This window comes from Macaca nemestrina, chromosome 17 (assembly GCF_043159975.1).
Source record: "Macaca nemestrina isolate mMacNem1 chromosome 17, mMacNem.hap1, whole genome shotgun sequence".
NCBI classification, from domain to species: domain Eukaryota; kingdom Metazoa; phylum Chordata; class Mammalia; order Primates; family Cercopithecidae; genus Macaca; species Macaca nemestrina.
The window spans coordinates 84,371,681-84,396,161 of record NC_092141.1 but is presented as its reverse complement, the minus strand read 5'-3'; the positions used below and the strand labels follow the sequence as shown (position 1 = coordinate 84,396,161).

The window sequence follows — 24,481 nt, the reverse complement described above, 5'->3', positions numbered from 1 at the left end:
TGGGTGACAGCAAGACTCTGTCTCAAACAACAACAACAACAAAAATGAGTCAGGCATGGTGATGGTGCATGCCTATGGTCCCAGCTACATGGGAGGAGGTTTTTTTGTTTTTTTTTTTTGAGACGGAGTCTTGCTCTGTCGCCCAGGCTAGAGTGCGGTGGCACGATCTTGGCTCACTGCAAGCTCTGCCTCCTGGGTTCATGCCATTCTCCTGCCTCAGCCTCCCCAGTAGCTGGGACTACAGGCGCCCGCCACCATGCCTGGCTAATTTTTTGTATTTTTAGTAGAGACGGGGTTTCACTGTGTTAGCCACGATGGTCTCAATCTCCTGACCTTGTGATCCACCCTCCTTGGCCTCCCAAAGTGCTGGGATTATAGGCGTGAGCCACCGCGCCCAGCCGAGGATTGAGTTCAGGAGGTTGAGGCTGGCTGCAGTGAGTTGTGATCACACCACTGTACTTCAGCCTGGACAACACAGCAAGATCTTATCTCAAAAAAAAAAAGAAAGAAAGAAAGAAAGAAAAGCAAAGGCCCTTCATGAGCCTCTTCAGCTGCTTCACCCATATGCCACATCCTTCCTTGTCCCAGCTATTGGCTTCCTTTTGTCCTTGCTTACTGTCTGGCCTTCACACTTGCTGCTCCTTTCTTCCTCTTAGGCTAACCAGGGTCTCAGCTTAAAGTCCACTTCCTCTGCCTTCCCTCATAGTGGATGAGGTCAGGTCCCCTGCTGTACGCTCCCAAAGTCACCAGCACTATCCTGGTCAAATTCTCAGAGACATGTCTTCCCCTTCAGGCTGCAGACTCTGTGAAAGGTTGTCCTCCTCTCTAGAGAGTAGATGCTTTAGGCTGGGCGTGGTGGCTCACACTTGTAATCCTAGCACTTTGGGAGGCCAAGGCGGGCAGACTGCCTGAGCCCAGGAGTATCACCAACCTAAGCAACATGGTGATACCTGTCTCTACTAAAAACACAAAAATTGAGCCAGGCGTGGTGGTGTGTGCCGGGTACTGGGGGGCTGAGGCAGGAGGATCTCCTGAGGCTAGGAGGTTGAGGTTGCAGTGAGCCCTGATCGTGCCACTGCACTCCAGCCTGGGCAACAGAGTGAGACCCTGTCTCAATAAATAAACAAATACATATACACATATATACATACATAACACAAAAAATTAGCTGGGCATGGCGGCACATGCCTGTAGTCCTGGCTACTCGGGAGGCTCAGGTGGGAGTATTACCTGAGCCTGGGAAGTCAAGGCTGCAGTGAGCTGAGGTCACTCACTCCAGCCTGGGTGACAAGAGTGAGACCCTGTCTCAAAAACAATAAAACAAACAAAGACAGTAGAAGCTTAGTTAATATTAGTGAAGAAAAGGAATGAATCCATCAAGCTTTTCTTTTCTTTTTTTGAGACAGAGTCTAGCTCTGTCACCCAGGTTGGAGTACAGTGGCATGATCTTGGCTCACTGCAACCTCTGCCTTCTGGGTTCAAGCGATTCTCCTGCCTCAGCCTCCTGAGTAGCTGGGATTATAGGCACGTGCCACCACGCCCAGCTAATTTTTGTATTTTTAGTAGAGATGAGGTTTCACCATGTTGGCCAGGCTGGTCTCGAACTCCTGACTTCAAGTGATCCACCTGCCTTGGCCTCCCAAAATGCTGGGATTACAGGCGAGAACCACTGCGCCTGGCTTATCAAGCTTTTCAACAGCATACTGGATATTTCCACCTGCATGTCTCCTGGAATGCTGAATTCTGCATTTCCAAAAATGAGTCATCATCATGTTGGGGCTCAGAGAATGATACCCCAAAGTATGCTCCTCTGGCATTCTGAGCACTTTTGAATGAAAAAAAATTGGAAGGACTTACAAGCTGCCTCAGAACCAAGGACTTTTTAAACTCTCGTTTCACCACCCCACGTGCATGCAGGGGCTGAAAGTTCCCTTAACTGACCAAGAAACCAAAAGAAATTCAATTGTGTACTTCTTTGGGAGCACATATACTAAAATTGGAATGATACAGAGATTAGCATAGCCCCTGAGCAAGAAGACATGCAAATCTGTGAAGGAATCCATTTAAAAAAAAAAAAAGAGCGGGTACGGTGGCTCACACCTGTAATCCCAGCAGTTTGGGAGGCCAAGGCGGGCGGATCACCTGAGGTCGGGAGTTCGAGACCAGCCTGACCAACAGGATAAGCCCCATCTTTACTAAAAATACAAAATTAGCCAGGCGTGGTGGCACATGCCTGTAATCCCAGCTACTCAGGAGGCTGAGGCAGGAGCATCACTTGAACCTGGGAGGCGGAGGTTGCGGTGAGCCAAGATCGCGCCATTGCACTCCAGCCTGGGCAACAAGAGCAAAACTCCATCTCAAAAAAAAATAGATGCAACTGTCTTAAAATTTCCTCCCTAGGACTCTCATCAAATAACCAGGAAATATTAACTACCAGAGAATAGACAATACTAAAAGTTGTCACCACATAAAAAGTTGTCACCACATGCAAACAGACATGTCCTCTCCTGAGGACATCTCCTCTCCTGAGGACAGCTGAGATTATCTAGGAGACTTTATCTGCATAGTAAGACAACCTTCAGGAAGGTGCACCTCACCTTCCTGAAATTTGTCACAACCTCCAGCTCCCAGAGCTCAGAGGAACTTTGTCCTAGGCCATTGTCTGGGCTCATTCCTTTTACCTAAAAATCACTGACTACCTCGCAGTATTGCTGACCTCCCCTCATCTCCCTCTCCTCTATAAAGATGGTGCTCTTTAAGCTTCAGTCACCTGGCTCTTCTCTGAGTCTCATATTCTGTATGGCAACCATGCACACTGCATGTCAGTAAATTTGTATGTGCCTTTTCCTGTCAATCTATTTCCAGTTTATTTCAGCAGACTCAAACTGTAAGAGGGGAAGGGAAAAATTCCCTTCACCCCTACAATCATCTCCTCACCTGCCCTTCCCTGTTCTCTGTGCCCGCGCCCTCCAGTCAGCTATGCCTCTTGACTGGCAAATTTCTGTGTTCTGCCCGTTACCCAGGCCCACTCAAAACAAAAAACTGCAACTCTTCCCTCACGTCTTCCTCTCTGCTTAGCAGCCAAGTCCCTCCCTTCCATTTCTATTTTTTTCTGGCTGCTATTTTAGAACAAAGTGGCATAGTGGGGGAAAAAAACATGGATTTTAGAACAAGACAGGCCTTAGTCCAAATCTTAGGTCTACTATATTTTGGTTTCCTTGGGTAAATTACTAACCTCGCTAAGGCTTAGTTTCCAAGTCTATAAAATGGGCATATTGCCCACCCTGTGGAGGTGCTATGATTTAAGTATGCATCAAGTGGTAAATAGAGGGTCCTTTTGTTATTTTCACCTCATATCAGACATCTCCTGCTCACAAACCTTCAGAGGTTGCCCATCACTTGACTATGACACCTGAGCTATAGATTTTGCATTTTGGCCCTCTCTCTCATTACTCTTCCCCCCAGTTCCTGGGCTCAGACTAATCAAAAACATTGGTTGATGGCCAGGAGTGGTGGCTCACACCTGTAATCCTAGCAGTTTGGGAGGCCGAGGCAGGTGGATCACTTGAGGTCAGGAGTCGTAGACCAGCCTGGCCAACATGGCGAAACCCCGTCTCTACTAAAAATACAAAAATTAGCCAGGTGTGGTGGTGGGCTGCTGTAATCTCAGTTACTTGAGAGGCTGAGATGGGAGAAGGTGGAGCTTGCAGTGAGCCAAGATTGCGTGCCATTGCACTCCAGCCTGGGCAACAAGAGCGAAACTCTGTCTCAAAAAAAAAAAAAAAAGTGACTGATTCCATTACTCTTTCCTCTTTCCTCCCCGTTTTCACTTTGCCGTTCAAACCAAATCCTTCTTGATTAGTTCATCACCAAGTACTGGCTCCCTCCTCAGCCATCTCTGTGTAGTTCAGTGGCACTTGGGGCCAAACTACCTGTCTTACAGATTAGGCAACTCCAGATTACAAAGCACTGAAAGCAGGGGCTTTATCTGGTTGGCCTTTTACCCTCGAGCCCCTTGCACACACGTGATGCTCAATAAATACTTGGTGAAAGAACAATTCATTTTCTGTGTTTCAATGGGCTTGTTTTCTCTATAGAATCAGATGCTTGGTTATTCTCATCTCAGCGCTATTTTGTTGGCTTCCAGAAGGCACATTAACACTAGGTGTGTTCTGTTCTATCCTTTAATTGGAAGAGCTTTGGGAACTGAAAAACAAGAATTATTTCTCCAAGCCTCATCTTCTGCCACTCCCCCGTACTCACCGGCCTCATACAGGAATTGAACTACTTAGCACTGCACAGAACACGACTTTCTCTTTCACGCCTCCGTTCCTCTGTACTTAGCCTCTGTACTTACGTGCCATTCCCTTTCCCTGAAATGCCCTTACTCTGGCTTCTCTGCCTGGCAAATTCCTACTCATCCTCCAAGACTCAGCTCAGACATCGCCGCATCACGTCTGTGAAGGCTCTTCTGCAATGGGCAGTGTAGCAGTCCCTCCTCCATCCTTTTAGCTTCCTCAGCAACTCCAAATAATTATAACAGTACTTATGGCATTATTTGTTAATTTTTCTTCGACTTCCCTAGACAGTGAATTCCTTAAGGGCCAAGATTTCTGTTCTATACCCAGCACAGTGTTCAGTCTCTATTAGGCACACGATTCAATCAATGAGCAAACAAACTCACCAATCATTCCACACTGCAGAGTTTGTACGGACCGGATTCTCAAACACTTCAAGACCTGGTCCTCTATGTGGAGCGCTTCATGCTGGAAGATCTCTTCCTCCCCTCAGCCCTTATCCATCCAACTGCCTCGGTTTGGTAGAAGAGGAAAAGAAAGTGATTAGACGGGGGAAGAGTCCTTCAGGGCCAAGTTGTCATTTACCTGTTCTGGCACCGAGAGGGTTACGGCGACCCGGGGGCGGAGCCGTGCCAAGGCCACCTGCTGCGGGGCGGTCTAGCGCATGCGCCCTGGCAGCTAGCTGGTCCCCACCTGTAGGGGCCCGGCCGAGAAGGAGCGCCTGCGCTCTGGGCCTTTTCCGCTGGGGGAAGTCTCGCGGGGGCGGAGCGGGGCGGGGCCTCGTGGAGAAGTTCTCGCGGGATACCGACGGGGAGCGGAAGCGAGAAGGCACTAGTGCTTCGGCGACCGGGCGGCTGCGGCGTCTGTGTCAGAGGCTGTGGCTGTGCCTGTGTCTGTGGCGGTGACGGCGGCGGGAGCAAGCGCTGCCCTCGCGGAGCAGCCTCTGGGTCGCAGGCCGCTCGCAGCGTTGTGGAGGGGCGGGCCGGACGCTGAGCGGAGCAGCTGCGCCACGGTGAGTGCGGGAGGCTGCGCTCGGCGCGGCTCTGGTGCCTCTTCCTCACCGGTCTGCAGCGGGAGTGGGCCCCGGGGGAACCGGGACCGGCCCCGGGGTTCGGGTCGGGGCGGCGAGGCTCGGGACGTGGAGCGGAATCCCCGGGGCTCCGGACTCTACGTTTTCCCTTTTGGGGCGCTTCCTTCCTGGGGACCGTCCTCCTCCGGCTCTCGGCTCTGGGCAGTCCGGGAGTCCAGGGGAAGAGGTCGGGGCTCCCTGGCGAAGTCCCCTGCCTTCATCGGGAGGGTTTGCACGGAAGATGCCCGGGAAGCCCAGGCGGGCAGAACGCCGGCTGAGTCAGTCCGCCCGAGTCCGGTGGCGGGGGACTTGGTGTGGGTTGCAGCTGTGGTGATTGATGTGCTTTCGACCTGCACGGCAACCACGTCACCATCTCTTGGCGTCTTTGGGCTTAATTTTGTGCGGGAATCTACCTTGGGGTAGAACGTTTGCTGCTGGAGCCGGGGGAGATACCTTTATTCTGACACTTAAAAAAAAAAAAACTATTTGAAAAATGTTTGTCAAGAAAAATTCAATAGCAGCAGGTTGGACTGCACCGAGGAAGGATTGCGGCGAGAGCGGGCGCTGGTAATTTTCATTTGCAGCGCGCCGTCTCTGCGATTGTAAGCCACATGTGAGTTATGGCTTGTTTAGAAAGTTTTTCAAGGCTAGCTTCAAACGCTATGAAAGTGCGGTTTTCAGGGGACTGAAGTGCACTTGAGGTCTATCTCCTCTTGATGTTGTTTACTTTCAGAAATGTCAGACACATGAGAGAAATTAGCATTAGTCTCTTTTGACTTTCTTACCTCTCTTTCACTTAGTACTTCTCCTGTTATGTCCTTCCTTCTCTGCTTCTGTCCATTCCAATAGGGACACGAAATGCTTGTGTAATGCAAGTCATTTGTCCCTTCCTCCCCCCATCACCCCCTTTTTTTTTCTCTTATCTACTTCCCCTTCCTCCTTGTAGTCCCCACTCTGGCGTAATTTTCCGAGGTTTCTTCCCTTTCGTGCTGTTCGTTTTCTCTCAATTCAATATTACATCTTTTTTCTCGGGAAGAGACTCTCTTTCCTGTTTTCGTTCCTTTACTTTTGCGCGTTCCCTGCAGTCAGCCAGAAGGGTTGCTAGAGAGCTGTGGGAGGCTGAAGTCCCCTCTCTGAGAACAGGGAGGCTCAAAAGATTGAATTAATCCCTAAGAAATCAATCCTGCCACTAGGTCACAAGTGTGGTTTGCTTGTGTTATTTTTGTCTTTTAGTCTTTTTCTTTTAAGATTATGCTTTTGTGCCTGCTTATGCCTTCTTCTAGTATGTCTTTATAATAGTAAGGAAGATTGGGTCGGCTCAGGGCTTACGTGACTTTTTTTTTTTTTTTTTTTTTTTTTTAAAGGCAGAGTTTCGCTCTGTCTAGGCTGGAGTGCAATGGTGTGATCTCGGCTCACTGCAACCTCCACCACCTGGGTTAAAGTGATTGTCCTGCCTCAGCCCCCTGAGTAGCTGGGATCATAGGCGCTCACCACCACACCCAGCTAATTTTGTATTTTTAGTAGAGATGGGGGTTTCACTATGTTGTCCAGGCTGGTCCTGAACTCCCGACCTCAGGTGATCCACCTGCCTTGGCCTCCCAAAGTGTTGGGATTACAGGCGTGGGTCACTGCGCCTGGCCAGAGTTAATTCTTATAATCAGCTTTCTCCTACTAAACACAAGCATTTATTTATTTATTTTATTTTATTTTATTTTATTTATTTATTTATTTATTTTTTTTGAGATGGAGTCTCGCTCTGTCACCCAGGCTGGAGTGCAGTGGCTGGATCTCAGCTCACTGCAAGCTCCGCCTCCCGGGTTTACGCCATTCTCCCGCCTCAGCCTCCCTAGTAGCTGGGACTACAGGCGCCTGCCACCTCGCCCGGCTAAGTTTTTGTATTTTTAGTAGAGACGGGGTTTCACTGTGTTAGCCAGGATGGTCTCGATCTCCTGACTTCGTGATCCGCCCATCTCGGCCTCCCAAAGTGCTGGGATTACAGGCTTGAGCCACCGCGCCCGGCCTTAATTTTATTTTTTTGAGACGGAGTCTTGCTCTGTCGCCCAGGCTGGAGTGCAGTGGTGCTATTTCGGCTCACTGCAGCCTCCACCTCCTGGGTTCAAGCGATTATCCTGCGTCACCCTCCCGAGTAGCTGGGATTACAGGTGCTCGCCACCAAGCCCGGCTAGTTTTTGTATTTTGGTACAGACAGAGTTTCACCATGTTGGCCGGGCTGGTCTCGAACTCCTGACCTCAAGTGATCTGCCCACCTCAGCCTTGGGATTACAGACGTGAGCCACTGTGCCCTCTATAAACTCAAACATTTAAATGTTTGAGGTACTTTACTCCGTCAGCAAGTTACTCAGATTTGAGAGGCTTGCTGGGTTTTAAATACTACTGGTTGATGGTACTTAGAGATTCTTCTCAGTAATTGCTGTTATCACGTCGCATGTTGTGCATCAGAGTTCTAATTATTACACATACAACAGAAGAGGAATGGATTTTGGAGAAATGAAGTGGTACAGAATAGAGAGTCACCATGCCCTCCGGAGAGAAATTAATACTTACTTGCTTAATTCAGAGGAACTGTCCACCATTACTGAACGGCTTTTGAAAGTCTTTTTTTTTTTTTTTTTTTTTTTTTGGTCAAAGTTGCCTTTTTCCTAGTGGTACCAAGTGAATATGCATTATTTTCTTTTTTTTTTTTTGAGACGGAGTCTTGCTCAGTCGCCCAGGCTGGACTGCAGTGGCGCCATCTTGGCTTACTGCAAGCTCCGCCTCCCGGGTTCACGCCATTCTCCTGCCTCAGCCTTCCAAGTAGCTGGGAATACAGGCGCCCGCCCCTAAGCCCGGCTAATTTTTGCATTTTTAGTAGAGACGGGGTTTCACCGTGTTAGCCAGGATGGTCTCGATCTCCTAACCTCGTGATCCGCCCGCCTCGGCCTCCCAAAGTGCTAGGATTACAGGCGTGAGCCACTGTGCCGGTGCATTATTTTCTTTCTTTTTTTTTTTTTTTTTTTTTTGAGACAGATTCTCGCTCTTGTTGCCCAGGCTGGAGTGCAATGGCACGATCTCGGGTCGCCGCAATTTCCGCCTCCTGGGTTCAAGCAATTCTCCTGCCTCAGCCTCCCAAGTAGCTGGGATTACAGACATGCGCCACCACGCCTGGCTAATTGTGTATTTTTAGTAGAGACAGGATTTCTCCATGTTGGTCAGGCCGCTCTCGAACTCCCGACCTCAGGTGATCCATTCACTTCAGCCTCCCAAAGTGCTGGGATTACAGGTGTGAGCCACCGCACCCTGCCAGTATGCATTATTTTCATTTCATGCAAGGACATTGTACTGCATTATCTGGAATGCAAATTTTAAAATCTGGTTAAGGCATCCTTATGGTATAGCAATGATGTAAAATTTAGTATCCATAAAAATCACTGGGGGATCTTTTTAAAATTAGGTTCTGGTAGAACTCCAGGATGTACCCCACAGTGAATCAGTCTCTGAATGGGCAGATTTTGATACAGATGGTCTAAGGATCAAAACTGTTGTTACCGAATGTAGCCATAAATAATAAGACCGCTGTGTGGTTTTAAGTTATTCAAGCTAAAATTACATTTTTCTGTGTGTACACAAAGTGAGTATTTAGAATAGCCTAATGGAATGAGTGACTATAACCATGATTCATTTTTACATGTGTAAATTTTTTAGCATTCTTAGTACTGTGATGTAGAGTGATTTAACTTGAAATTTATACTTAATAGGGTCATTAATTTGCCTACCAGAGAATTCTTCTGAGTCTGTAGACTCAGACTACAGATTTTCCAACTTTACAGTGGTGTGAAAGCAATAGCACTCAGTAAAAACTGTACTTCTAGTATCCATATAACTGTTTTGTTTTTCACTCAGTACAGTAGTCAGTAAAGTACAGGAGATATTCATCACTTTGTTATAGAATGGGCTTTGTGTTAGATGATTTTGCTCAACTGTAGGCTGATGTGTTTGGAGCACTTTTTTTTTTTTTTTTTTTTTTTTTTTGAGACAGAGTCTTGCTCTGTCGCTCAGGCTGGAGTGCAGTGGCCGGATCTCAGCTCACTGCAAGCTCCGCCTCCCGGATTTACGCCATTCTCCTGCCTCAGCCTCTCGAGTAGCTGGGACCACAGGCGCCAGCCACCTCGCCCGGCTAGTTTTTTTGTATTTTTTCCTAGAGACGGGGTTTCACCGTGTTAGCCGGATGGTCTCGATCTCCTGACCTCGTGATCCGCCCGTCTCAGCCTCCCAAAGTGCTGGGATTACAGACTTGAGCCACCGCGCCCGGCCTTGGAGCACATTTAAGGTAAGGTAGGCTAGGCTAAGCAATGGTGTTTGGTAGGTTAGGTGTATTAAAATGCATTTTCAGTGTTAACGATATTTTCTTTTCTTTCTTTTTTTTTTTTTTTTTTTGAGACAGAGTCTCGCTCTGTCGCCCAGGCCTGAGTGCAGTGGCCGGATCTCAGCTCACTGCAAGCTCCGCCTCCCGGGTTTACGCCATTCTCCTGCCTCAGCCTCTCGAGTAGCTGGGACTACAGGCGCCCGCCATCTTGCCCGGCTAGTTTTTTGTGTTTTTTAGTAGAGACGGGGTTTCACCGTGTTAGCCAGGATGGTCTTGATCTCCTGACCTCGTGATCCGCCCGTCTCGGCCTCCCAAAGTGCTGGGATTACAGGCTTGAGCCACCGCACCCGGCGTTGGAGCACATTTAAGGTAAGATAGGCTAGACTAAGTATGGTGTTTGGTAGGTTAGGTGTATTAAAATGCATTTTCAGTGTTAACGATATTTTCTTTTCTTTCTTTCTTTTTTTTTTTTTTTGAGACAGAGTCTTGCTCTGTCGCCCAGGCTGGAGTGCAGTGGCCGGATCTCAGCTCACTGCAAGCTCCGCCTTCCGGGTTTACGCCATTCTCCTGCCTCAGCCTCTCGAGTAGCTGGGACTACAGGCGCCCGCCATCTTGCCTGGCTAGTTTTTTGTATTTTTTAGTAGAGACGGGGTTTCACCGTGTTAGCCAGGATGGTCTCGATCTCCTGATCTCGTGATCCGCCCGTCTCGGCCTCCCAAAGTGCTGGGATTACAGGCTTGAGCCACCGCGCCCGGCGATATTTTCAATTTATGATGGCTTCATCAGGATATCTGCCTATGCAGATGGACGCTCCAGATTTACTTTAGAACATGTAGGCTAGTATTTGAAAATACTAGTTAATATAGTATAGTATATTAAATAATAATAAATAATAACTAGTACTGAAAATAATATAAACTAGACTGAAAATACTAGTTAAGGTCTCTAGCTTATACGAGATTATAATAATAAAATCATCACAGCCCACACTATAGTGGATAATTAGTTAGCTCAGTCTTTTGGAGAGAGCCAGAGACTTCTGCCAAGCAGTTTACCACCATTATCTCTTTTAATTATCAAAATGACTTTATAAGATAGTTGCTGCTATTATTCCCGTTTTCCAGTTGAGGGATACTAGGGATTACAGAATGTGAGTTATTTCTCCAGTGTCCCCTCGTTATTAAGTGGAAAAGTTACATTTGAATCCAAGTCTAACTCCAGAGCGTCAGTAAACTTTTTGGTTTGTGTTCTAACTACAAAAGTAACATATGCGTATTGTAAGAATAATGAAAATACAATTGAGGTGTATCATGCAGAAAGTAAAAGTGTTCTGTGATCTGGCTAGCAGAGATAAGCATTGTTAGCCTTTTTTTTTTAAGCACATACTGATATATTATTTTGCCTTACAGAAATAGGATAAACTATAATTTTTCTGCAGCTTTAAAAATTTGAGGAGAATGGCTTGAACCTAGGAGGTGGAGGTTGCTTTGAGCAGAGATCACACCACTGCACTCTAGCCTGGGCGACAGAGCAAGACTCCAGTCTCAAAAAAAAAACAAACCAAAATCGATAACATATCGTGGTGTTTATGTAGATACTCCATACACAAGCTCATGGATATTGATCAAGGGTGTGTGTGTATATGTGTATGTTGCACATTGTGTTTTGTCTCATTGTTTCAGTGAGATGAATCTGGGAAGTGGAACTGCTTGGTCAAGAAGATGTATTGGTCGGGCACAGTGGCTCATGCCTGTCACCCCAGAACTTTGGGAGGCTGAGGTGGGCGGATCACTTCGGGTTGGAGACCAGGCTGGCCAACATGGTGAAACCTCATCTCTATTTGAAAATACAAACATTAAAAACACATACACACACAAAAAAAGAAAATACAAAAATTATGTGGTGGTGACACACCTGGAATCCCATCTACTTGGGAGGCTGAGGCAGGAGAATCGCTTGAACCCAGGAGGCGGAGGTTGCAGTGAGATGAGATCATGCCACTGCATTCCAGCCTGGGCAACAGAGCGAGACACTGTCTCAAAAGAAAAAAGGGGCCGGGCGCGGTGGCTCAAGCCTGTAATCCCAGCACTTTGGGAGGCCGAGACGGGCGGATCACGAGGTCAGGAGATCGAGACCATCCTGGTTAATACGGTGAAACCCCGTCTCTACTAAAAAGTACAAAAAACTAGCCGGGCGAGGTGGCGGGCGCCTGTAGTCCCAGCTACTTGGGAGGCTGAGGCAGGAGAATGGCGTGAACCCGGGAGGCGGAGCTTGCAGTGAGCTGAGATCCGGCCACTGCACTCCAGCCTGGGCGACAGAGCGAGACTCTGTCTCAAAAAAAAACAAAAAAAAAGAAAAAAGGGAGCATGAGGCCGAGTATGGTGGTATACATGTAATCCCAGCACTTTGAGAGGCCAAGGCCAGTGGATCACCTGAAGTCAGGAGTTCGAGATCAGCCTAGCCAACATAGCAAAAGCCCGTCTCTACTAATAATACAAAAATTAGTCAGGCATGGTGGTGTACGCCTACAGTCCCAACTACTTGGGAGGCTGAGGCAGGGGAATTGCTGGAACTCAGGAGGCAGAGATTGCAGTGAGCTGAGATTGTGCCATGGCACTCCAGCCTGGGTGACAGAGCGAGATTCCATCTCTAAAAAAGGAGTATGTATTTACAAAAATTAGCCAGGTGTGGTGACACACACCTGTAGTCGCAGCTCCTTGGGAAGCTGAGGTGGGAGGATGGCATGAGCCTGGGAGGTCAAGGCTGCAGTGAGCCAAGATGGCACCCACCACACTCCAGACTGGGTGACAGAGCAAGACCCTGTCTCAAAAAAAGGGTATGTACGAATATTTCAAAATTGTTGGTCAGGGCCGGGCACGGTGGCTCATGCCTGTAATCCCAGCACTTTGGGAGGCCAAGGCGGGCGGATCACAAGGTCAGGAGATCAAGACCATACCGGCTAACACGGTGAAACCACATCTCTACTAAAAATACCAAAAAAATTACCCGGACCTTTAGTGGCAGGCACCTGTAGTCCCAGCTACTCGGGAGGCTGAGGCAGAAGAATGGCGGGAACCTGGGAGGTGGAGCTTGCAGTGAGCCAAGATCGCGTCACTACACTCCAGCCTGGGCGACAGAGCGAGACTCTGTCTCAAAAAATAAATAAATAAATAAATAAATTGTTGGTCGGGCATGGTGGCTCATGCCTGTAATCCCAGCACTTTGGGAGGCCAAGGCGAGTGGATCACAAGGTCAGGAGTTTAAGACCAGCCTGACAAGCATGGTGAAACCCCGTCTCTACTAAAAATACAAAAGTTAGCCGATTGTGGTTGTGGGGGCCTGTAATCCCAGCTACTCAGGAGGCTGAGGCAGGAGAATGGCTTGAACCTGGGAGATGGAGGTTGCGGTGAGCCAAGATCACGCCACTGCATTCCAGCCTGGGTGACAAAGCGAGACACTGTCTCAAAAAAAAAAAAAAAAATTGTCAAAGCCAGGTGTGGTGGCTCACACCTGGAATCCCAGATCCCAGCACTTGGGGAGGCTGAGATGGGGAGGATCACTTGAGGCCAGGAGTTTGAGATCAGCTTGGGCAACATGGTGAGACCCAGTCACTACAAAAAAAAAAAAATGAGCCAGGCATGGTGGTGTGCACATGTACTTGGGAGGCTAAGGCAGGAGGATGGCTTGAGCCAAGAAGTTTGAGGCTGAAATGAACCATGATTGCACCACTGCACTTCAGCCTGGGCAATAGAGCGAGACTCTGTCTCAAATAATATAAGTAAATAGGCCGGGCACCGTGGCTCATGCCTGTAATCTCAGCACTTTGGGAGGGTGAGATGGGTGAATCACCTGAGGTCAGGAGTTCAAGACCAGCCTGGGCAACATGGCGAAACCCTGTCTCTACTAAAAATACAAAAATTAGCTGGTCATGGTTGCAGGCACTTGTAATCCCAGCTACTTGGGAGGCTGAGGCAGGAGAATTGCTTGAACCCAGGATGTGGAGGTTGCAGTGAGCAGAGATCACACCACTGAACTCCAGCCTGGAGGATAGAGCAAGACTGTGTCTCTGAAAAATAAATAAATAAAAATAAATAAAAATTGTCAATAGATTACCAAATAACTCACCAAAAAGATTGAGCTGAGCTCATTAATTCCTTGCTGTAGTGTGGGTTCTGTGGTGATTTTATTGTTATAATGTAACACCAGGCCACATTGTCAGTAACTTCTCAAAATGTTGGATGAATGGACACCTGGTAGGGTAAAAAGTCTGCCTGGTGCGGTGGCTCATACCTGTAATCCCAGCACTTTGGGAGGCCAAGGCAGGCAGATCTGTTGAACTTAGGCGTTTGAGACCAGCCTGGGCAGCATAGGGAGACCCTGTCTCTACAAAAAGAATGAGCAGGGTGTGGTGGCTGGTGTCTGTAGTCCCCACTAAGGAGGCTGAGGTGGGAGGATCCCTTGAGCCCAGGAGGTGGAGGTTGCAGTGAGCCAAGATCACACCACTGCACTCCAGCCTTTGCTGCAGAGTGAGACCCTGTCTGAAAAAATAAAGTCTGTTTAGTCGAAGTATTGCAGATTGGATATTATAAATCTTTTTAAAATTTGCCAATTAGTATATGAGTATATGAAAGAACTCTGTTTTAATTTGCATTTCTTTTCGTATGTTTTAAGTAGAGTAACATTTTAAATTTCTTTTGAAGGCTGGGCGCAGTGGCTCATGCCTATAATCCCAGCACTTTGGGAGGCTGAGGTGGGAGTTTGAGACCAGCCTGGCCAACATGGCGAAACCCAATCTCTACTAAAAATACCAAAATTAGCCAGGCATGGTGGTGCACACCTGTAGTCCCAGCTACTTGGAAGGCTGAGGCAGGAGAATTGCTTGAGCCTGGGAGGCAGAGGTTGCAGTGAGCTGAGATCGTGACACTGCAGTCCAGCCTGGGCGACAGCTAGATGCTGTCTCAAAAAAATAAATAAATAAAAATAAATAAATTTATTTTGAGTCATTATTACATGTCAGGCTCTATCCAAAGCATTTAATGTATATTATCTATGTTGTCTAATTTAATCCTCAGTGGCTCTCATATGGTAGATATTATTCTCATTCTACAGATGAGAAAACTGGAACTTGTTTCACAACTTTGCCCAAAACTGTAGCTGTAAGTGTGAGGGGCCTGCCTCTAGACACCATGAAGATGCAACACTAAGCTATACTGGACTGGGGTCATGTATTTTATTTTCTGTGAATTTGGGGAAGAAGAGAGTTAAATGGAAGAAAGAAAAAAAACTTACAAATACTTTTAGGATAGTAGTTTTTTGGATACAGTTGGTATTGTTTGAAATGAATGATTAAAGCTGTACTTCTTAAAATTCACTGCTTAGGATGGGCTGGTAATAGTTTTGAGGTTACTCTCATTAGGCTTCAGTGTATAGTACACTACACCCCATTTTCTTGGGAAATGAACCGCAACATCTACTCTGTTAAAATCATTATACATTGTGTCTGCTTTCAGATTTCTTCCTTTTAGTAATTAGTGTTGTGTATGTGTTAGAATTTTTTTCTGTCTTTACTGAAACACACCCTTTGGAATTCCTTTAGCGAATACACTCTTTTGGGTGGATAACCTAATAAGCTTTCCTCTTCGAGTTTTCAGTTTTTTAACTCAGCACAGCCTTGGAAGTAGGGATTTAATTTTCTGTCAAGCTGTGCATCTCACAAAGCAATAGTTACTCAAAACACGATTTTCAAGAAGGTTATTCTTTTTAAGCTTTCAGCAGATGAGTTGAGTAGCAGTAGGAAAGCAGGTATGGAGAACTGTCTTGATTTTTTGGTACTGCTATTGAATAACATTGCAGCTGTCTTAAATCCTGAATGACACAGAAGCTTATGGCTGGTCTTACTACATAGCACCTTGATAGTGACAGGGCTTTTCGTTTCTATCTGATTTCTGTTTTTCAAAAATAAAACTCCTTATTTTTTTCCTATCATTTTAAGTATTCTTCAGCTTCCTATCACTAATACGTAGTCTCAGCAATAGAGACCAGTTAAACAGGCTGAGGAAAATGTTGATAGCATGTAGGAGAGATTTTGGAGCATTTGTTAAAAGTAAACGTAGGGCTGGGCATGGTGGCTCACTCTCCCTTGTAACCCCAGCACTTTGGGAGGCCGAGGCAGGCAGATTGCTTGAGGCCAGGAGTTTGAGACCAGCCTGGGTCTTAAAAGGTAGATATTATTCTTGTTTTACATATGAGAAAACCGGAGCTTGTTTCAAAAGTTTGCCCAAAATTGTAGCTGTTAGTGTGAGGGGCCTGCCTCTAGAGACCATGCAAATTCAACACTAAGCTATACTGGACTGGTCTCACATAGTGAGACCCTGTCTCTACAAAAAGTAGAAAAAGTAGCCGGGCATAGTGGCCCACACCTGTAGGTCCAGCTACTTGGGAAGCGGAGGCGTGAGGATTGCTTGAGCCAAGGAGTAAGCCGTGACATGCCACTGCACTTGTGCCTGGACAACAGAGCAAGACCCCGTCTCAAAAAAAAAAAGAAAAGAAAAAGTAAAAGTAGATACACAGGGAACTAGCCAAGTAAAAAATAGAACACTAAGCAGTTACTAATGCTGGGGAAAATTGAAGGATTGTACAAAAAAGTATCATTGGGTCAGGCACAGCCACTGATGCCTGTAATCCCAGCACCTGGGGAGGCCAAGGTGGGCGGATCACTTGAGGCGCCAGGAGTTCAATACCAGCCTAGCCAACATGGCGAAACCCCGTCTCTACTAAAAATATCAAAAGTAGCCAGGCTTGTTGGCATGTGCCTGTAGTCCCAACTACAGGCCAAGGTAGGAGGATTGCTTGAACCTGGGAGGTGGAGGTTGCAATGAGCCGAGATTATGCCACTGCACTCCAGCCTGGGCAATCTTAGACTCTATCTCAAAAAAAAAAAAGTATGATTGGTTTTAGTGCATTATTTAAATTATCAGTGAGTAGTATATCATGATATACTACTGATTAAACCAGAATATGTGATATTATTGGTATAGGGCAGGGGGAAACTAAATCTTCACCTTGCAGACAATAGATAATGGCTGGAATAAACTAAGAAAGCAGTAAAAGCACATTCTTTAGAAATACTGTATCCATTTTGTGCATTGACCACAAGATTTAAAAACAGAAAAATACTCTAAATACAAAGAGAAAGCAAAAAACAAAATTGAGAGTGATCGCCTGTGGGTGTTGGTAGGGAGCTGCTCTTTTTCATAAGCCTTTTAAAACTCTTACTTTTAAAATTATGTACATGGGTTAGTTTGATCAAAATAACTACAGAGAGTGTAAGTGAAGGGCATTTAAGGATACACAAAAATAAATACTCTCAGATCAACCTCTGCATTTTTTAATATTTGCTGGGATTCTTTCTTTACTTCCCCTGTTACAGCCAGCGGCGCCACATGGAATATCTTAGGTATGGCCTGAAGGAATAAACGTTGATTTGGTTTATTAGTTACCTGCAGCAGAATGTTTGGCTTTCAGAATTTGACTGAAGGACTTATTATCAGACGATTTATTTTCCTTTTTTTTTTTTTTTTTTTTTTTTTGAGACGGAGTCTCGCTCTGTCACCCAGGCTGGAGTGCAGTGGCCGGATCTCAGCTCACTGCAAGCTCTGCCTCCCGGGTTTACGCCATTCTCCGGCCCCAGCCTCCCGAGTAGCTGGGACTACAGGCGCCCGCCACCTCGCCCGGCTAGTTTTTTGTATTTCTTAATAGAGACGGGGTTTCACCGTGTTAGCCAGGATGGTCTCGATCTCCTGACCTCGTGATCCGCCCGTCTCGGCCTCCCAAAGTGCTGGGATTACAGGCTTGAGCCACCGCGCCCGGCCAGATTTATTTTCTTTTTGAAAATACTTATCTCGGTCTAATCTTAATATTCCCCACTGGCTCACTACTTGGTCCATTTGCAGCTATGCTTGATTAGTGCCCCAATTGTCAACTTTATTTATTTATTTATTTATTTTTGAGACGGAGTCTCGCTCTGTCGCCCAGGCTGGAGTGCAGTGGCCGGATCTCAGCTCACTGCAAGCTCCGCCTCCCGGGTTCATGCCATTCTCCTGCCTCAGCCTCCCGAGTAGCTGGGACTACAGGCGCCCACCACCTCGCCCGGCTATTTTTTTGTATTTTTTTAGTAGAGACGGGGTTTCACCGTGTTAGCCAGGATGGTCTCGATCTCCTGACCTTGTGATCCACCCGTCTCGGCCTCCCAAAGTGCTGGGATTACAGGCTTGAGCCACCGCGCCCGGCCGTCAACTTTAGAACAAAGGAATAATAATCACTTGTGCCCCTCAAATGAGCTACTAGGTCATAATTATCCAAGAAAGGTGTCACTATAAATAATCTGTCCCAGTTCTGTTGTTTTCTGCTTTTTAGCAAGTATGAAAACAGTGACCGAGCTAACCAGAACAAGGCTTTATTTTTCTTTAGTTATCCACAGATCTAGGTTGTGTCCTATATTCATGGCTGGAGACGCTTCACTACACCAGTGATTGTACTACTGCCAGTTCATCATCACCTGATACAGTATCTCAGGGTTCTCACAGAATCTTTTACCTGCAACATGCAGTTTGCATCAGTTTTATACTCTGCTTGCTCTAAGAAGCTGTGTGCAAGGTGACTGAGAGAGAGACTTCACTTTAACTTTCTTTGGGCACCATCTCCCTGCACTTTCTTTCCCAAACAAGATAGTTGGCAGCTCAGATTCTGAAAAAGGGATTCCTTTCAAGTGTAGATTAGGACTTCAGCTCTGCTCCTTAGATTAGTTAGAAATAATGTGGAGCTATTTCTGGAGTGCTGAGCCTTGGTCATTTATTTCATTCCTGGTGGGGACCCCAGAGTCTTGGGGATCTGCAGGGGAAAGAGCCTTATGCAAGAGCGTCATCCCCACTATTTCCACCGTACGCGGCTCGGAGCTGTGATCTTTCTCTGGTTACCTGAACTTGCCGATCACAACATGGGAGTGCTGGGGGAAAGCCGCCAGTGCTTGTAGCAGTAAATGGATTGAAAAAGCAGTTCCTACGTTTACTTACTCCTGCTCTCCTGGGAGCAGACCATGGTTTAGTTTCGAGATGAGTGCACCAGCTCGAGACCAAAGAGTCTTGCTTTGCTTGCTCTTGACTGTGGAATAGGGAAGCCAGCATTCTCAGAAGACCAGAAGGGAAGGTGGGGGGAAGGGAGGGAGACAGGCCTGTTTAACCGAGAAGAGACAGGTGCCATCCCCAGGGTGAGGCCTTCCTTTCAGTGGACCGTATTTGGTGCTGGAGAAGAGCCTGTGAGGAGTGAAGGAGGAAAGGCGGAGACTGAGCGGGACTCCAGCCGGTTCCTGCACGCAGTGCACACCCAGCGGAAAGGAAGAGGAAGTGTGTTCAGGAATAGCTCAGGCAGCTGTGCCATTGGCCGACAGGCCTGTCAGTCGCCTGGGGGCTGAGGCTGAAAAGAGGAAGAAGTGGGGGGGGCCGTTGCCTGGAAGGGAGGGAGGAGGGCTGAGCCAGGCCGAGCCAGGGGGCGTGGGGGCTGGGACAGCAGGCCGATTGGCAGGGCGGGGTTGCCTTCAATCCTGGCCACTTCTCTTAATCGTCCCTCTCCTGCTTCAGGGTGGCATTGTGTGTCCCAGAGTGCCGGAGCGAGTCCCAGAAGAGAGGCGAGGCTAAGCCCAGAGCGCTGGGTTGCTTCAGCAGGGAAGACTCCCTTCCCCCTGCTTCAGGCTGCTGAGCACTGAGCAGCGCTCAGAATGGAAGCCATCGCCAAATATGACTTCAAAGCTACTGCAGACGACGAGCTGAGCTTCAAAAGGGGGGACATCCTCAAGGTAAGTGCTGATGCTGAGCACAATGCTGAGATCGCTTTCCTTGTGCTCACTCACCTTCTTTCGCCCTGATTACACACAAATAAGCTGTGTTTTTCATTGTAGACTTTCAACATTTACCATCATATTTGATCTGGAGAGCTTGAGATAGATGCTGAGTAGAATATTAAATATGACTTAAGTGAGTTGGTGTGATGTGTGGTCTTTAACTGCCTTTGTGTGAATGCTTCAAGTATTTGTCTGTTGATACTGGTAATATTTCAAGTAAAGTCAAAATAGTGTGATTGTAGAAAGGAAGTATATGAGTAGATTGATTTGCCCTGTAGAGTTTTATTTTAAAAATAGCATTTTTTAAAAAGACCTAGACTTGAAGTATTTATGTAAAAGCATTCAGTTAGTCTTATATAGTCAAAAGATTTTGCTTTCTAGAATATGATTTTGGTAGGTTAGAAATTAATTTTCCCAATTTAGAGAGGTTGTTAGAAGTGCATACCAAAACTCATTAAAGAACCTCAGTGTATTTTTATTCTTTGTGAAAAAACAAATGGAGTTCAAAATAATAAGGTGCAACCTGCTATTGTACAAGTCAGATTTCCACTTTCTTAAAAGAAACTTGAGGAGCAATTACCCCATATTAAACTCTAATTGCACGAAAACAAACCTGCTGACAGTTTAAAAATCAGCTTCTATACCGTGTGCAGCTTATTTTGAGCCCCACTATTTATGTGAGGATTTGCTCTCCCCCAGCACATGTTAATTATGTTGTTTACCCAATTGACGAGAGCAGTTTGCCCTTTTGGATGTGTAATTTATTTTAACGAGGATGAGTGTTATCAAAGAGTATGTTAATTTTAAAGGAGGAAAGTCTGAAGCTTAATGTTTGAGTGTTTCCTGTGTCTCAAGTTTTGACATTTTTCCTTCAGAGCCTTAGACTGATTGTTGGAATTTGCTACCTCATTTGTTTACTACTCCTGAATGAAATTCTTAGAGTTTTGTAAAGAGAAAGCAAGTGGAGATGTAGAAATACAGTTCTTTATAAAAGGACATGCAGTTTTTTTACTTTTAAGTTATGTGGACTTATTGATAGTCTATTTTTTTTTTTTTTTAATTTTTTTTTTTTTGAGACGGAGTCTCGCTCCGTCGCCCAGGCTGGAGTGCAGTGGCCAGATCTCAGCTCACTGCAAGCTCCGCCTCCCGGGTTCCCGCCATTCTCCTGCCTCAGCCTCCCGAGTAGCTGGGACCACAGGCGCCGCCACCTCGCCCGGCTAATTTTTTGTGTTTTTAGTAGAGACGGGGTTTCGCCATGTTAGCCGGGATGGTCTCGATCTCCTGACCTTGTGATCCGCCCGTCTCGGCCTCCCAAAGTGCTGGGATTACAGGCTTGAGCCACCGCGCCCGGCCTTGATAGTCTATTTTGCCCTCATTGCCCCAAGTGTAGAGTTCTACTCTGAAGTTAACTGCCCAGGAATTTCTTAATGTTAGAAACATAGGTTGAGCCTCATAGAAGGTGATGCTGCAGAGCCGGTTAAAGAGAAGAAAGCTCTGTGTCTGTGTGTTCATTTCAAAGCTGTGTTTGTGGCTTTTCGGGGATATTCTCAAAGTCAGCACTCAATTGTCAGGAAGCAGAAGGAACCAGCTCTAGGTTTCTATTTTCTTGGACTAGAGAAAATATGCCGAGCTAGAGATCAGGGCAAAGTTAACTTAGACTACAAAATTGCTCAGTTTTCATTGGTGTATGGGAGAGGAAATTTGATGTTTCTGTGGGTGATTACTGTTTTCCGCAGATAACCTACTTGTGATGGTATAAGACAGGCTACTCAAATGCCGCCATTTATAACCTGTACAAAAACCCTTTTGGGCCAGTGTTTTTTGTTTGTGATATAAACTTAGATTTCATAAGTTTATCTTAGAAACTTGAACCTAGGAGGCTGGTAGTTCATATTTTTCTCCAAATCTGTCCCATTGCACATTAAGCACTGAAGCAACAAATTAAAACAAAACTAGGGACATGCGGTCTCTTTTTAAGAATTTTTTTTTTTTTTTTTGAGACAGACTCTCGCTCTGTCACCCAGGCTGGAGTGTGGTGGTAAGATCTGGGCTCACTGCAGGCTTCACCTCCCAGGTTCACACCATTCTCCTGCCTCAGCCTCCCGAGTAGCTGGGACTACAGGCGCCTGCCACCACGCCCAGCTAATTTTTTGTATTTTTAGTGGAGACGGGGTTTCTCTGTGTTAGCCAGGATGGTCTCGATCTCCTGACCTCGTGATCTGCCCTCCTCAGCCTCCCAGAGTGCTGGGATTACAGGCGTGAGCCACCGCACCCAGCCTCTTTTTAAGAATTTTTAAACAAGAACTTTCCCTGATTTCTGTCTTTGAAGTTTGTCCTAGACCTAGACCATGAACATTTTATAAATTCTTTAACTTAAATTAGTAAACTCAGGAACAAGTGTAAAAACCTTCTCTCGGCCGGGCGCGGTGGCTCAAGCCTGTAATCCCAGCACTTTGGGAGGCCGAGACGGGCGGATCACAAGGTCAGGAGATCGAGACCAGCCTGGCTAATACGGTGAAACCCCGTCTCTACTAAAAACAAAAAACTAGCCGGGTGAGGTGGCGGGCGCCTGTAGTCCCAGCTACTCGGGAGGCTGAGGCAGGAGAATGGCGTAGACCCGGGAGGCGGAGCTTGCAGTGAGCTGAGATCCGGCCACTGCACTCCAGCCTGGGGACAGAGCGAGACTCGTCTCAAAAAAAAACCAAAAACCAAAAAAAAACAAAAACAAAAAAAAAAACTTCTCTCCCATCCTTTTATTAGGGAAGAAGATACTGTTTAACGATCCCTCAGAAATTTTTATTATGGAGGAGAAAGTAAATCAGAATATTCATGTTCACTTTCAGATTTTCTTTGAGGAGACAGAAAAATACATATATGTGGTTCTTTTCAATTTGGTAGATAACTGAGATATGAAGTCATAATGCCATTATTGCTTTTGAACTGTGGCCATTAGCTGTTTGTTGGTAATGTTGTGGCTTTACTCCAAAAGAAAAAAAAAAGAGTGACGATACAGTAGTTGCCCTTTGTCTCATAACTGTGTGAAATGGCTGGGTGAAGAGGTGGAACATGCTTTCTTAAAAGCTATTAGTTAAAAAAACAGAGTTTTTCTCATTTGATTCTTCCTTTGGATAGCTTTGATTTGGTAAGTCTTGAGGGTATTTATTGTAAGCCAAAACATGTTTTAAAAGTTGCTGGAATAGCATTGACCAATTTAACTTTCATTGAAATAGGCATATATATGCATGCCTCTCTTGATAAAGGAGATGTGCATATGGATATTGAATAAGTTTCATTTCAAGATAATGAAATAGAAAGGCACTTAGCCTTCACCCTCTGACTATAGTTCAGAAGGATCACATCTTCTCGTGTCTTGGAGTTCCTGGTTAACTTTTAGTTAAAAATGGTGACTCCTTTCCTCCAGCACACCCCTTCCCTACTTTCTGTCTACACATTGACCTGTTACTGTCCTGAGAAAAAGAGGAAAAAATAAAAGCATTTTCCTAAAATAGAGTTGAATGGTTCAATATGTCTGCCTTTGTTTCTCTGTCTTACAAAAGCTTGTGTTTTTCTTGGCTGGGGGAGGGAGAGGACACTGAGATGTAAAATAGAAGGAATTGCCCTTCCTCTGTAGGTTTCAGGCCTGGTGTGGTTGGAATAAATCAGAATTCCTCCCACCATTGTAGGGCAGACTTGAGACAGTCCCGGAGGTTCTCCACTGACAAGACCCCTAAGTAGTCTACACTAGAGCACATAAAACTGGATGAGCTTACCTAGGAGCTGCAGCTGCCATTGAGGGGCTTATGTATACTTACTTCAAATTGTGTTGCATAGGAATTAAGAGACCATTTTGAGCTCTCAAATCTGTGCTCATTCCGTTCTAGAGCCAGCTTCTTGCTTCCTTCAACTCTAGTGGAGAGCCAGCCCTGGGTCATCTAGTTGTATTCTACCTTCTCTGGCACTAACTACCTTTACTAGTTTCTTAAACTACTTTAAAAACAGGTCTTGAGTTCACATTGAGATCTTCAAACCATCCTCTGTTTTGGTAGCACTGCCTGGCCTATTTCAGTGTCACACTCACTAAGCATCTCTTGAGCCAGATACTGGGATAAGTTGCTTTGAGAGTTGGGAGAGAAATATAAGATGTTCTTAGTCCCTTCAGAAGCTCCAAAGTCTCAAGAGAACTGAGATTAATATGTGAAACTGTACAAGATGGTATATAAAAATTTTTTTAGAAAAGGGAACGATCTTTTAAAATTTCTTAAGTTAGATTTACTATTTTACAGATGAGGAAATGGTGGCCCATAGAGTTAAATGATCTATCCAAGATCACACAACTGTCATTCTTAGTAGTGATTTGTAGTAGTGATTCTTAGGAGTATTTGATGGTATGCACACTGTAACTGCTAGAGTCATTCAGGAAAGATGAGACTGGCAAGCGCTGACATCAGTCAGGTGTGTGCAGAGTTGTGACTTGAACTGAACCTTGTAAGGAGAACAAGACGTGTAGGTTAAGAGAAGGAGCACATTTCAAGGGAGACAGAAGTTGTGCTTGTTGTGTTTGAGATAGGAAGGCTGGAATAAGAAGCTAGACTGACAAAGTGGAAAATAAGGTAGAGTTGGAGCGAGGTAAGAAAAGCCTAGTTAAGAGTTTGATCTGGTCCTTAAGAAGCTTCGGAAGGTTTTTAGCGATGAAGAGCGTTGTCTGTGTGTAAAGAATTGCAAGGGGGCAAGTCTGGGATCCCAAGCCTGGATGGTGTCAAGTAATCTCTATCAACCTGGGATACTAGAAATGAAGGAGGGGAGTGGTTTGAAAGATACTGAAAGGAAAAATCACAGGATTTCTGCCTGTCAGATAG

At 46.0% G+C, this 24,481-nt stretch overlaps 1 protein-coding gene and 1 non-coding gene across 4 annotated transcripts in view; both read left to right on the top strand.

The window, feature by feature from the left end:
• The first annotated feature begins 1,967 nt into the window (after positions 1–1,967).
• Positions 1,968–2,069, top strand: LOC112424533 (U6 spliceosomal RNA). The gene has a single exon (XR_003015313.2). It is a non-coding gene; the product is annotated as a U6 spliceosomal RNA (small nuclear RNA).
• A 3,047-nt stretch (positions 2,070–5,116) lies between these two features.
• LOC105469160 (growth factor receptor bound protein 2) overlaps positions 5,117–24,481 on the top strand; it is an 89,783-nt gene continuing 70,418 nt past the window's right edge. The window contains exons 1-3 of one of the 3 annotated variants that reach the window (XM_071083582.1): positions 5,171–5,310; positions 9,567–9,694; positions 19,366–19,580. In XM_071083582.1, the coding sequence (XP_070939683.1) occupies positions 19,503–19,580 (78 nt within the window). In that variant the 5' untranslated portion in view covers positions 5,171–5,310; positions 9,567–9,694; positions 19,366–19,502. Of the gene's footprint in view, positions 5,311–9,566; positions 9,695–9,976; positions 10,100–19,365; positions 19,581–24,481 lie in introns of those variants that run through there. The other 2 variants (XM_011719816.3, XM_071083581.1) reach the window with 2 other exon arrangements.